General features: G+C 38.7%; 1 protein-coding gene across 2 annotated transcripts in view; it reads left to right on the plus strand.

The window, feature by feature from the left end:
* The window catches only part of kcnq4 (potassium voltage-gated channel subfamily Q member 4), a 39,490-nt gene that overhangs the window by 8,896 nt on the left and 17,627 nt on the right, over positions 1–12,967 (plus strand). For both annotated transcript variants that reach the window (XM_078791872.1, XM_078791873.1), the window contains exon 2: positions 10,300–10,390. In XM_078791872.1, the coding sequence (XP_078647998.1) occupies positions 10,300–10,390 (91 nt within the window). The remainder of the gene's footprint in view (positions 1–10,299; positions 10,391–12,967) is intronic.

Below are 12,967 nucleotides of genomic sequence, written 5' to 3' on the forward strand. Positions count from 1 at the left end.
GTCCTGTTTCACGTCTCTTGTCGACGAGGGCGGGGTGCTGACACCCTCTTAATCTGCAGTAGTCTCCTTTGTGTCACCTGATTGTCACGAGCTAGCCTAGCTAGCTAAGCTAACCAAGCTAGCCTCGGGAGTCTATTCTGGACCCGTCCACCACTTTATTATGATCGTGTATTAGATTCTAATTCTTTTAGGGCTGCCAAAAGTCACTCGTTTATTACACGAATCCCGTTCCATTCTGTAGTGTCGTTAAGGCATGCCCATCAGAGCGTGAGAGTGGAGCGTCCCCACGCCGTCACACGGAACCTGGTGCTTTTTTCGTTCTTCATTGTGAGCTCAACACGCCAACGTCCCATATGTATCTCAAACCCACACATGGGTCCCCCTCATGGGTCCTCCCCCCCGGCCCCTTATGTCCCCCATGTCCCCCCCACAAGGGACAGACTTTCACAAAACTGATAGTACTGATTCATGTATCTGTACTGTACAGACTGAACGCAAAAAAATACGCAAACAGTTCCCCAGTGCGCCCCCCAGGGGCGGCCCGCCCCAATATTTGTCTAGTACCTTCATCCTGGGAACCCCCCAGGGGTCGGGCCCGGTTCATGTTATGGACTGTGATGGAGCTTCCTGACAGACATTTGGCTTCCACTTTATTTTAAGACGTGTAGCAAAGCCTGGTGGGTGTCATCTAGCTGGGACAGGGGGGGCGGCGATGGTAGTCGTTGGAAGATGGACACAGGAAGCTGCAGGATGGCGTTCCATCAGATAAGCGCCACCTAAAAAATGGAGCCTTTCTACGTCAAACACGACACGACGCCATGTTTGTTGGCGTCGGTGACCCCCCACGGAGGGAAGATGAATTCACACTCTTGTCGCCATGTTTGTTTCTTGCCATGCGTTTGGCGTTGTCCCGCTCCAGCGTCTCCGTTTAGCGGTGTTGTCCGTCTTTTAGCGCCGGACCCTGTTTGTCTTTGGACGCGGGTCTGTGTCCAGCGAAGCGCCCCCCCACGTGCACACCCCCCCCCCCATCAACGCTTAAAGTGTTGTTAAGATCATTTTAATTTATGGCGGCAGTCGCTATAAACAAGCCAGGAAGCGTCACCATGGTGACGCGGCTCAAACACAATCACAACGTGGGACGGTATTTATAAGGGATGCCTGGCCTCCTGCTCGCTCGCTCTCTCTCTCTCTCTCTCTCTCCCTGTGTGTGTGTGTGTGTGTGTGTGTGTGTGTGTCCATTGGCGTGTGCAAACGCGTGTGCGTTCATGCATGTGTAGCTTTATAGAAAGTGGACATTGTGGGTGTAAACAATAATCAAATGTTAACGAGAGGCTAGAATTACCATCTCTCTCTCTCTCTCGCTTACTAAAATGCCTTATTTGCACAATTCATCATCATCATCATCATCATCATCATTCTTGCTTCATCACTGGATCACATATGGAATTTTTTTTTTCAAAAACCCATAAAAATATATAAATATTTGGTACAATTAAATCTGAATTTGCTAATCAAATAATGTATTTTTATTATTATTGATGTTTTATTGCTACTATTGCTATTATTATTTTTAATATTTTTAATAAATGAATATCTATATATATATATATATATTTAAAATAAACAAAAATAATGTATTTGTAATTATTGTCAATGTTATTATTATTACTGATCATTTTATTCAATTGAATATATATGTACATATATATTTAAAATAAACAAAAATAATGTATTTGTAATTATTGTCAATGTTATTATTATTACTGATCATTTTATTCAATTGAATATATATGTACATATATTTAAAATAAACAAAAATAATGTATTTGTAATTATCGACAATGTTATTATTATTACTGATCATTTTTATTTAATTAAATATATACATACTATATATTTAAAATAAACAATAATAATGTATTTGTAATTATTGTCAATGTTATTATTATTACTGATCATTTTTATTCAATTAAATATATATATATATATTTAAAATAAACAATAATAATGTATTTGTAATTATTGTCAATGTTATTATTATTACTGATCATTTTTATTCAATTAAATATATATGTATATATTTAAAATAAACAATAATAATGTATTTGTAATTATTGTCAATGTTATTGTTATTACTGATCATTTTCATTCAATTAAATATGACCAACATTTAACTAATAATAATAATTAAGTTGGTTATTATGGTTATTATTAGCATCATTACTATTCATATTGTTTCTAATATAATGTTATTCTGATATTTAAATATATTATATTACAATACATTCATTTATTATTGCCTGCTTTATTAGTGTTCATTTTTATTGATTTTTTTATTGAAAATATTCAAAAAATGTATAATAATTATTATTTTTTATGAAGTATTATCACAGTTATTATTACTACTCATCTGATATTCACATTTAATGATGAGAATACATAATTATTGTATTTTTTAACTATTATCACCATCATTATTATTATTTCTCTTGTTTACAATATGTTATTATTATATTATATTGTTATATTTTTGTTCATATTTCTCATGGTGATGACATAATAATCTTATGATCCTTTCTTAGTGCTACTCTGCATGCCAAAGCGAGGCGGTACTCCATGCGACCGCCACCCGTGAGGCCACGCTAGCATATAAGACGCCAACATGTTGCCCATAGTGGCGGCTAGGCTAGCACGAAGGTGATTGGGTGGTCATTTCAGGGCACGGGAATTACTTAGGGTAGCTTTAAGGTGGCGGTTGGGCGTGATTGGGGAGGCGGGATGAATAATTAAGCGTCTGTCCACTCTCGCTGGCGGCGTACGCTTGGCCCGGTCGTCTAATTGCTTTTAATGAGTTGAGGAGAGCGGCCGAGTGCTGAGTGGACCTCTCGGGTTCTGGCGCTGCCGGAGAGCAGGAGGAAGCAGCAGGGTGTTGCTACGCTACGCTACGCTACGCTACGCTACGCTACGCTACGCTACCAGGGTGGCATGCGGGCGAGGCTAACTCATTAGCTCCTTCCTGTTTTCCACTCCGTACCGACCCCCCACATCCGCCTTCATCTTTGGCACAGTGGATGCTTGGACAGCGGACCTGAGTGGCGCCCCCTAATGCTCGTGTTGATGTTTTGTAAGACATGCTAGCAGTTTTTACAGTTTAAAATGTTTTTTTTAATTTTCCAAATATTTGAACTTTCTTCTTTCTTAAATAATCTCCATAAATGTTATTCTGGTCATATCTTTATTCCCATAACATTACAGCATTCTCACAAAGCTAATAAAACTTTTGTTTTGTTTGTTTCTTATAATATTACAACCTTTTGTTCTGGTCTTAAGATGTGGATCAGGTCTAGGTCAAGGAAGAAAATGCCCTAAAAAAAAAAAGAAAAGAAAATGCCCTAGCCACAAGCAAATAATTACATTATAATAATTATGTAATTATGTAATCATTTGTCATTTTGTACATTAATAATAATAATAATAATAATATATGAACTTATTTATATATTATTTATATTAATTATATGATTTATTTATATTATTTATTATGATTTATTTATATTATTTATTATTATATATTTATATTATTATATAATTTCATCAAACATCTGTTACTAAAAGTCAATACTTGCACTATAGCTATAATTTATAGTTATTTAAAAATGTATATATTATATGAACAATTATTTATATATTAATTATATTATTTATTTATATTATTTATTATGATTTATTTGTATTATTTATCATGGTTTATTTATATTATTTATTATTATATATTGATATTATTATATAATTTCATCAAACATATGTTACTAAAAGTCAATACTTGCACTACAGCTATAATTTATAGTTATTTAAAAATTTATATATTATATGAACAATTATTTATACATTAATTATATTATTTATTTATATTATTTATTATGGTTTATTTATATTATTTATTATTATATATTGATATTATTATATAATTTCATCAAACATATGTTACTAAAAGTCAATACTACTACACTTTTTTAAAAATTATATAATATATGAACAATTATTGATATTAATTATATTATTTATTTATATTATTTATTATGATTTATTTATATTATTCATTATAATATATTTATATTATTATATAATGTATAAACAATGAATATGTATATTATTTATTATAATATATTTATATGATTATATAATATATAAACAATTTCTAATATTTTTCTTCAATTTCCAACTTCTTCTCATTCATCAAGACGTGACTTTTATTGTTGTATCTTTACTTCCTGTGTGCTGAACGCTGCACGCCGCCGCCTGACTGCCCCCCCCCCCCCCGCCCCCCTCGTGTGATGCCGACATGACGGGCCTGGTGAAATGTCAGCGGGGAGGGAGGGAGGGGGGGGTGTAAGTGGAGGGTTGGGGGGCTGGTGCGTCCACTAAAAGGCTTTTGGTGGGCTTGCGAGCTAATTGGCTATCCTGCCACCAACAATACGGCCGCTAAATGTCAGCGCTCTCTCAGCACTTGGCCTCACGCGGGGGCCCGGCTCTTCACTGACGGCCGCCCCACAAAGAGCATCCCAGCGTGTGCGTGTGCATGCCAGTGTGTGTCTAATGACGAGCTTTACGATGGACGCTCTATTTCCAGCCTTGCTGACGACGCCGTATCATCGCTTTATTATTTTTGCGCTGATTTACGCAAACAACGCGGCCGGGATGTTCTTTTCCAACCTGCTGTTGGCGCCATTGTATGGAATTACGCCAGATCCCGACTTGGCTTTTCCCAGTTTGTTCCCCAAACAAATCATCTTCTGCTGGACGGCTGACTTCATAAACACACAGATGATATTTCACACACGTCTCTGTGTGGAGTTTGCATGTTCTCCCCGTGCATGCGTGGGTTTTCTCCGGGTACTCCGGTTTCCTCCCACATTCCAAAAACATGCTAGGTTAATTAGCCACTCCAAATTGTCCATAGGTATGAATGTGAGTGTGAATGGTTGTTTGTTTATATGTACCCTGTGATTGGCTGGCCACCAGTCCAGGGTGTACCCCGCCTCTCGCCCCAAGACAGCTGGGATAGGCTCCAGCACCCTCTGCGACCCTCAAGACGATAAGGGGTATAGAAAATGGATGGATGGATGTTTCAATTAACCGAGGAATTGGTTCAGTCCTGACTGCACGGAGACCTCACAGCTAGGAGACCCGAGTTCAATCCCACCCCGTCTCTCGCCCAAAAACAGCTGGGATAGGCTCCAGCACCCCCGACCCTTGTGAGGGTAAGTGGTATAGAAAATTCAGTCCTAAATGGAAATAACTCACATTATTAAATATTTGGAATATTTGGAATACAGAGACGACCCAATGTCTCATTTTTATGGCACGGTGGACGAGTGTTCAATCATAGACCTGGGAAGACCAGGGTTCGATTCCCTGGTATTAAGGCTTAATAAGTGACTCCAAATTGTCCATAGGTATGAATGTGAGTGTGAATGGTTGTTTGTCTATATGTGCCCTGTGATTGGCTGGCCACCAGTCCAGGGTGTACCCCTGCCTCTCGCCTGAAGACAGCTGGGATAGGCTCCAGCACCCCATGACCTTAGTGAGGATCAGCGACATAGAAAGTGGATGGATGGAAGTTGAAATATTAAATTAAAAATACATGATTTTTCCAATGTTTTAATGTCATAAGAAACAAACAAAACATTGTAATTTTTATAAATATTATGGGAAAAAATAATACATTGAAAAAAAAGAAAGGTGAAGAATTTTTTATAAACAGCAGAAATGGAAGAAATTGGTGTAATTTTACAACAAAACACTCAAAATTTTACCAGAAATTTAGTCCAAATTTACAAGAATAAAGTCGTAATATTAGGAGGAAAATTAATGTCATATTAGCAGCATAAAGTTTAAATATTAACACTAAAATGTTATTTTTTTTAATGTAATTGAAACAAACAAACAAACAAAAAGTTGTCATTTTGAAAAAATATGTTGGGGAAAATATTTGTAAAATATAAAAAAAACAGCAAAAATGGGGGAAAGCGGAGACTACACTAAAATGTTATTTTTTTATGTAATTGAAACAAACAAACAAAAAGTTGTCATTTTGAAAATGAATGAATGAATGCTCTTGACGATTTGTCTTAACGTTACAGCGGCTGTTTTGTTTTGCGGTGTGAGAAATTTCAAGCCAATTGGACCTATGCGGTCTGATAACAGTTCCGCCATGTGACATATAAATAGGAATAACAAGCCAGAATATACATTTTGACAGATTTTGGCCTTTTTTTTGGAATGTATGATGCTAGCATGTCGTGATGCAAAGTGCCAGTGTTGCACCTTCTGTGACCGCCAACACTCGCTGTGTAACTAAATAATTGATCCTCTCAATGCTAGCAGAGCCGGCGGAGGAAAATAAATACTTGTGTGTTTGTTTTTGTCACGTCAGCTAACAAAACACCCCCCCCCCTCCCTCCCAACCAACTCCTGTTTCCGTTCTTTCGGTCATCCCGGGGAGGGCGCCAGCACTTGAGCCAGTGAATAGTCAGCATTTTTTTTTCTTTTTTGAAAAAGCACTTAACATCTCATATTATTTTTGTTTATGTGTGTGTGTGTGTTTCTCCTTATCTGGAAAACAGAGCACACAGGGACCACTTCATTAGGCACACCTGAGTTCAAATACTGACAAAAGCTGTAATATTAAAATAATACACCTTTTGTTATATTATTGTAAAAAAAATATGTAAAATCAAGCATGGTTGTCATTTAGTTTTTTTTTTAAATAATATTTTCTATATGTATAATTTTGGTTGGGTAGAAAGTGCAAGTTAGTGCAAGAAGTTATGTCTACCTAATGAAATGATTGGCTGCCATATTTGTTAGCTTAGTTAGTTAGTTAGCATTATGCCAGGATACAGTGTTGTTAAAAAGTTGGAAAGGGACACACAAAGTGACACTGGTACGTACATATTTTTGCATACACATTGTTATCGTTCTTGGTGTGTTTGTTTGAGCATGTATGTTGTGTGTTTGTTGTTCAATTGATTGGTGTACTCTTTTTTTTTTTGTTTGTTTGTTTGTGCTTCTAAGCAGATTCTCAGTACTAAAAATCATTACCTTCTATCATTACCAATGTGGTACACTTGTATTTTAACACTAAAATGTATTTATATGTCCACGCTGGTCAATTTAGTGTCTTTTAACGCACGAAACGCTACTATACTATACTGATACTACAAGTTCCAGAATGCATTGCGACAGCTGCTACGCCTCGCAGTCTAGCTAGTAGCGCGTTTCTAATTCCGTTAACTTTAAGTCTTAGTTTTCTGACTCGAGTCATGATGGTGTATGATTTTACTGATGTAAATAAATCTTAGCAAGTTGTTTTTTTGGCCAAATAGTGTTGGTAATTCGCTAGCAAGTTCGCTAACTAGCGTTAGCTTCCTTGGCTAATCCCAGTGTGGGGGAGTACGGCAGCCCGTGAGGGTCTAAACATATGTTGATTGAAATTATGGTTAAATGTTGAGTTTTAAACGTGTTGCAGTATTTCAGTGGTTCTCGATCTGTGCTGTACAGTCTCAACTTGAGTATATTCAAGTTTCATATTTGAATTTTCATATTCAAATTGCATGTTCAGTAGGATAGATTCTGTGTATGTATGTTGGCCCTGCGACATCCCTGCAATATGCCGTGTTTACAATCACAAAACACTCCCTCAAATCGTGAAAAAATATAAAAAATGCCTGTTTTCGATACTCAAAACCTCATAATAGCTACGCATTTCACAGTTATTAAGCACATTTCACCTCTAATGCTCCAAACCCGACCCCCCCGACGCCATTTTTATGTGTTGTGTGCCGCCTCTTCATCACACAGTGATGATTCAATCAAAGGACGTTAACGCTGCAACACTGCAGTGTAATTGATGTTTACTCAGCGCTGATAAAACCTTGTTATCTCACTTCCATATTTTTACCGTGTAATGTGAGACACCCCCACCCCCCCAACACCTCCACCACCTCCTCCTCCTCCTCGCAGTTATGTATGCTTACAGGAAAATGGCGGTAAAAGCCCTCTCCTTTCTACCGCCCCAGAGCCCAGACCCGCTTGCTTAATGGATGCTGCTCGTATTAACAAGAATAACATAACAAATAACATCACTACTGCTAATGTTAGCAATAATGATGTTAGAAATAATAGCACCAGTGCTAATATTAACAAAAAGGACGTTAATAAAGTTAAGCAAAGTAAAAAAAAATGTCCTCGTCAGCATCTTTGCAGAAGTGGATGATGCAGACGGGGCGACGGGCGTGTCCCGGCTGCACGCATTGGTTCATGTATCGATTAACATCATCACGTATTGATTGGAGAAAGCTGACTTGATGTCTTAGCGGGAATTCCCACATCACTTAACGCTCCATACCGGCTCGTAGCTTCCACTGGGGACTCCCCAGCCGACTTGTAAACGTCAAACGTAAACACTAAGATTCTTTGTTTGTTGTTTTTCCACGGAATGTTGCGGAAGATGTGATGAGGAGTGACAAATCCGCCTCACGGGTGTGACACATGAAGATAACATTACCAGATGGGCCATCTAATGCAGGGCAGTGTGTGCAAGTTCATAGTAGTCCAGTTCACACAGTATCAATAATATGAATAGTTGACCTTCATAGTTCATCATTTCAATTTTTGACAAGTCCAAACTTGAGTTTATTTGATTTTTTAGCTGAAAAGTGAGATGGAAAGACTGACATTGACATTGATGTATTGTCCTTGTGGGATTGTATTGAAAAAATATTGAATATAAAGTGCTTTTCTTTATTTAAATTTGTTTAAAAACCACAAGAAATGTGTTGTCTCATGCAATGAAATCAACGTGGCACATTCTAAAAATGTCATTTAACAAGAAATCTAAAACAACAGCAAAATGGAAGAATTAGCACTAATCCATCTTCTACGCATGTGTGGGTTTTCTCCGGGTTTTCCTCCCCCATTCCAAAAGAAAATGTTAGCTTCATTAGCCCCTCCAAATTGTCCATAGGTATGAATGTGAGTGTGAATGGTTGTTTGTCTATATGTGCCCTGTGATTGGCTGGCCACCGGTCCAGGGTGTACCCCGCCTCTCGCCCAAAGACAGCTGGGATAGGCTCCAGCATACCCTCACCCTAGTGAGGATAAGCGGCATAGAAAGTGGATGGATGGAAGTTGAAATATTAAATAAAAAATACATGATTTTTCTAATGTTTTCATGTTATAAGAAACAAACAAAACATTGTAATTTTTTAAATAAATATTATGGGAATAAAGCCATCAAATTATGAGGAAAAAAATAGTAAATTGAAAAAGAAGAAAGTGGAGAATTAAAAAACAAAAAATGGAAGAAATTACTGTAATTTTACAACAAAAAAGTCAAAATTTTAAGAGAAAAATGTTGTATTCTAATGAGAAAAATAGTCCAAATTTACAAGAATGAAGTCGTAATATTAGGTGGAAAAATAATGTCAAATTAGCAGCATAGAGTTGAAATATTAACACTAAAAAAAAAATATGTAATTGAAACAAACAAAAAAAAGTTGTAATTTTGAAAAATTATGTTGGGGAAAATATTTTTAAAAAACAGCAAAAATGGGGAAAGCAGAGAGTGAAGTTGATGATGATAATAGCAATAATAACAATAACTAATTAACTAATAATTTTTTTCACAAGTTTGGATCTAATGTATGAACTTTTTATTCATCACAAAAGAGACAAAATGCTCACTTAGCTAGAAGCGCCACAGCTTCATGGCTAACGTCCCAATAAGAGAATAAACAATCACACGAGCCCCGCCTCCACGCTGCAAAGCTGTCATGTGGTCGCTGACAGCTGCGCTGCAACAATAATCCAACAATAACTTTCCACTGGCCGAGTGCAAACATAAATGCTCTTACGCTGAAGTCCATGCATCATTCCTCGGCAGAAGAGCGAGCTCGTGTCTGCTTGACACGACTTGAAAAGAACTTCCCGAGGATGCTAGGATATGTGCGCACGCGCTCGCCAGGATGCAGATATTGGGGGAAAGTAAAAAAAAAAAAAAAAAAAACAGGACGGCAATGAAGCTCTCAGCCGCCGTCTTTGTGTTTACTTTAACACAAGAGCACCACAAAGTCATCTAACACAATTTATGCTGTGTTTTATTGGGGCGGCGTCCTCAGCCTGAAGTGGCCATTACTTATTTCTACAGGCCCACGGGCGCCGAGGCGCCGCGGCCCACGTTAGCACACTTTGAAAGGTCTTTTTACTCATCTTGTTCCTGCTTTCTTGGTGTTGCAGTTTTCTTCTGGTCTTCAGCTGCTTGGTGCTGTCCGTCTTCTCCACCATCCGTGAACACCAGGACTTCGCCAACCAGGGCCTCTTCATCCTGGTAAGAACCCTCACACACACACACAAACACACCTATTTAAAGTATTTCACTATTTAAGGGAATTTGCTGCATGGTGGACGAGTGGTTAGCGTGCTGGCCTCACAGCTAGGAGACCCGAGTTCAATTCCACCGTGCATGCGTGGGTTTTCTCCGTGTACAAAGCGATTATCGATGCATGTGATTTGGATTTCCACCCACGGCCCGCCCACTTTGCTGTGATTGGTCGCACCCCCAAACGCTCCTGGTGACTTCCGGACTACTGCCGAACCGCTCCATTTCGTGGGTATAGTTAACGATAAATGAATGAACCCCGTGGAGAGCTACTTAAATGTCATTGGTGCTGTCAACCTGGTAGCTCAAGAGCTACTGTTTGGAGACCCCTGACTTACCCTGTATGAACTCAAAGAGCTCAGGGGGAACCGCTGAGGAGCACTCATTGTCGGACACACTTTGTCAGAAGCACTGCTGGTGTGGTGGAGCTCAGGGGAACAGCGGAGGAGCACTCATTGTCGGACACACTTTGTCAGAAGCAATGCTGGTGTGGTGGAGCTCAGGGGAACAGCGGAGGAGCACTCATTGTCGGACACACTTTGTCAGAAGCACCGCTGGTGCCGTGGGATTCAAAAGGTGGACGTGAGGGCGTCGCATTTACTGACCATCTTAGTACAACATCGGTAGTGGAAATGTTGTCATCACATTTTTTTACCGGACTAGCCGTATTCCAGACATCGGTGAGCTTGTAATTAGCATACAAGATACCCCGGCAGGCCCGTATAAGGAAGTCTGGCTCTTTGTGATGTCACAGGAAGCCAGTGTTAAAAAAAACCTCTCTGAAATTGAGCGTTCAGAGCCCAAAATTCTTTCAGGGCTCACTTTAATTATCTGAAACACGAGAATACAACATTTGCATTTGTTAGAAAATGTTAGAATTTATAGATCAAAAAAGTGGAAAAAGCATAAACTTCTGAATTGATCGTGATCATAGAATGTCTGACATCATCTTTTTGCGGTATAGCAAAGTGAAAAGCAGCTTCCATACACAATATACTGTACGTATACAGTATGTCTGTGCCAGCAGCTCTCATACAAGAATAATGCTTGCAGACTTTCGTATATTATGAATGACCAAAAAAACTAGGCTGCCTTACTCACAGTTGCAGTGTCAGTGAAATAAGGTAGCGATGGGACGTTGCATCTGGGTTCCAAAGTGCGCAACAAAGCACAAAAGCCCCGCCTCTCGACAACCCAATACCACCGCAACCTTCACAATAAAAGTTGCGATTGACTTTGTTTTTTTTTTTTTTTCCAAAATCGGGTGGAACATTTGTTATCACCTGCTGGATAGTTCTCTCTAGGTGGAAACTATGCAAAACTCTGCTTTCTCACATTTGTCCTGTTTCCAAAATAGTTGAAGCCGCAGTGCTTCCAGACGCTCGCTTTAAATCCACCAGGTGGGGGGCAGTTTACACTCAACCGCTTTGCTAGTGTGTTAGCGTGTAATACGTACTGCGAACGCAATCGGTGCTGCGTATGTGCAGAACGCGTCTACATCGGCTCGGCCTATTTTTTTGTCAGTCACATGTTAGGCATGTGTAATCTGCGTCATCCTTAACATCTATTTATGGCAGCAATATCATTATAAAGTTCATATATTTGGTAATGGTAATGGTTTAATTTCATTTGAACATGCATCAGATTACAATTGAGTGCATCCCATAATCAGTTCCCAGTTCCACATGTCCAAAAGGAGTAGGAAGAAGCAAAGCTTATTAGATCCTACCCCTCCATCTGGTACTTTTACAATCTGTAACTGTTACATTTGTTCACTTCCTGCTTTCCATAATACAGTTTAAGGTGTTTTTTTTTTTTAATAATGTTGATATGAGCATCCAATGGGTACCATAGTAAGTGTCAATATAGTGATATATATAGCACATCATGACTGGTTCAAGACTCTTCATCCTTGTATTTAGCAAACATCAACTGCTTGTATTGTTTCTTGAATTGGCTCATCATTGTGCATTGTTTGATTTCCTTACTCAATCCATTCCATAGTTTGATTCCACATACTGAAATGCTATGGCTTTTTATATATAAGTTAATATAAATTTAACCATGGTCAATGCATCGCCATGCATCTAAAAATGTATTAGTGAATACAGAATGTGGCTTCCCACAGCTGCAATGTGCTGCTTTTGATGTAATGAGCTTAAAAAGGACTTGAATTTAACCTTAAAAAGACACAAACACACACACACACACAAGCTGGGTATTGTTGGACGCCGGATTCGCCAACTAAGCAGCGTGGAGGATTCAGGTGCTGTTGAGTGTGCAGGAAATCACAGACATGATCCACTAATCTTAATAGCCGTCCCATCATCATCTTTGCTCCGGCCGCCATGATCTGCTCTTCACTGAATGCTTGATGGATTCCCTGCGTTAACCTCGAGTAGCCCTCCTCCTCATCCCTCATCTTCATCCCCCGGCGTCTTTATGCGCGATCAATCAGGAGGCCATTAAGACGCCAGTTAGCCACCATTTACGTGACTGACACGACCCAAGAAGACATTAGTATGG

Source organism: Doryrhamphus excisus, linkage group LG7, assembly GCF_037039965.1.
Source record: "Doryrhamphus excisus strain RoL-2023G ecotype Guam linkage group LG7, RoL_Dexc_Guam_v1.1, whole genome shotgun sequence".
NCBI lineage: Eukaryota > Metazoa > Chordata > Actinopteri > Syngnathiformes > Syngnathidae > Doryrhamphus > Doryrhamphus excisus.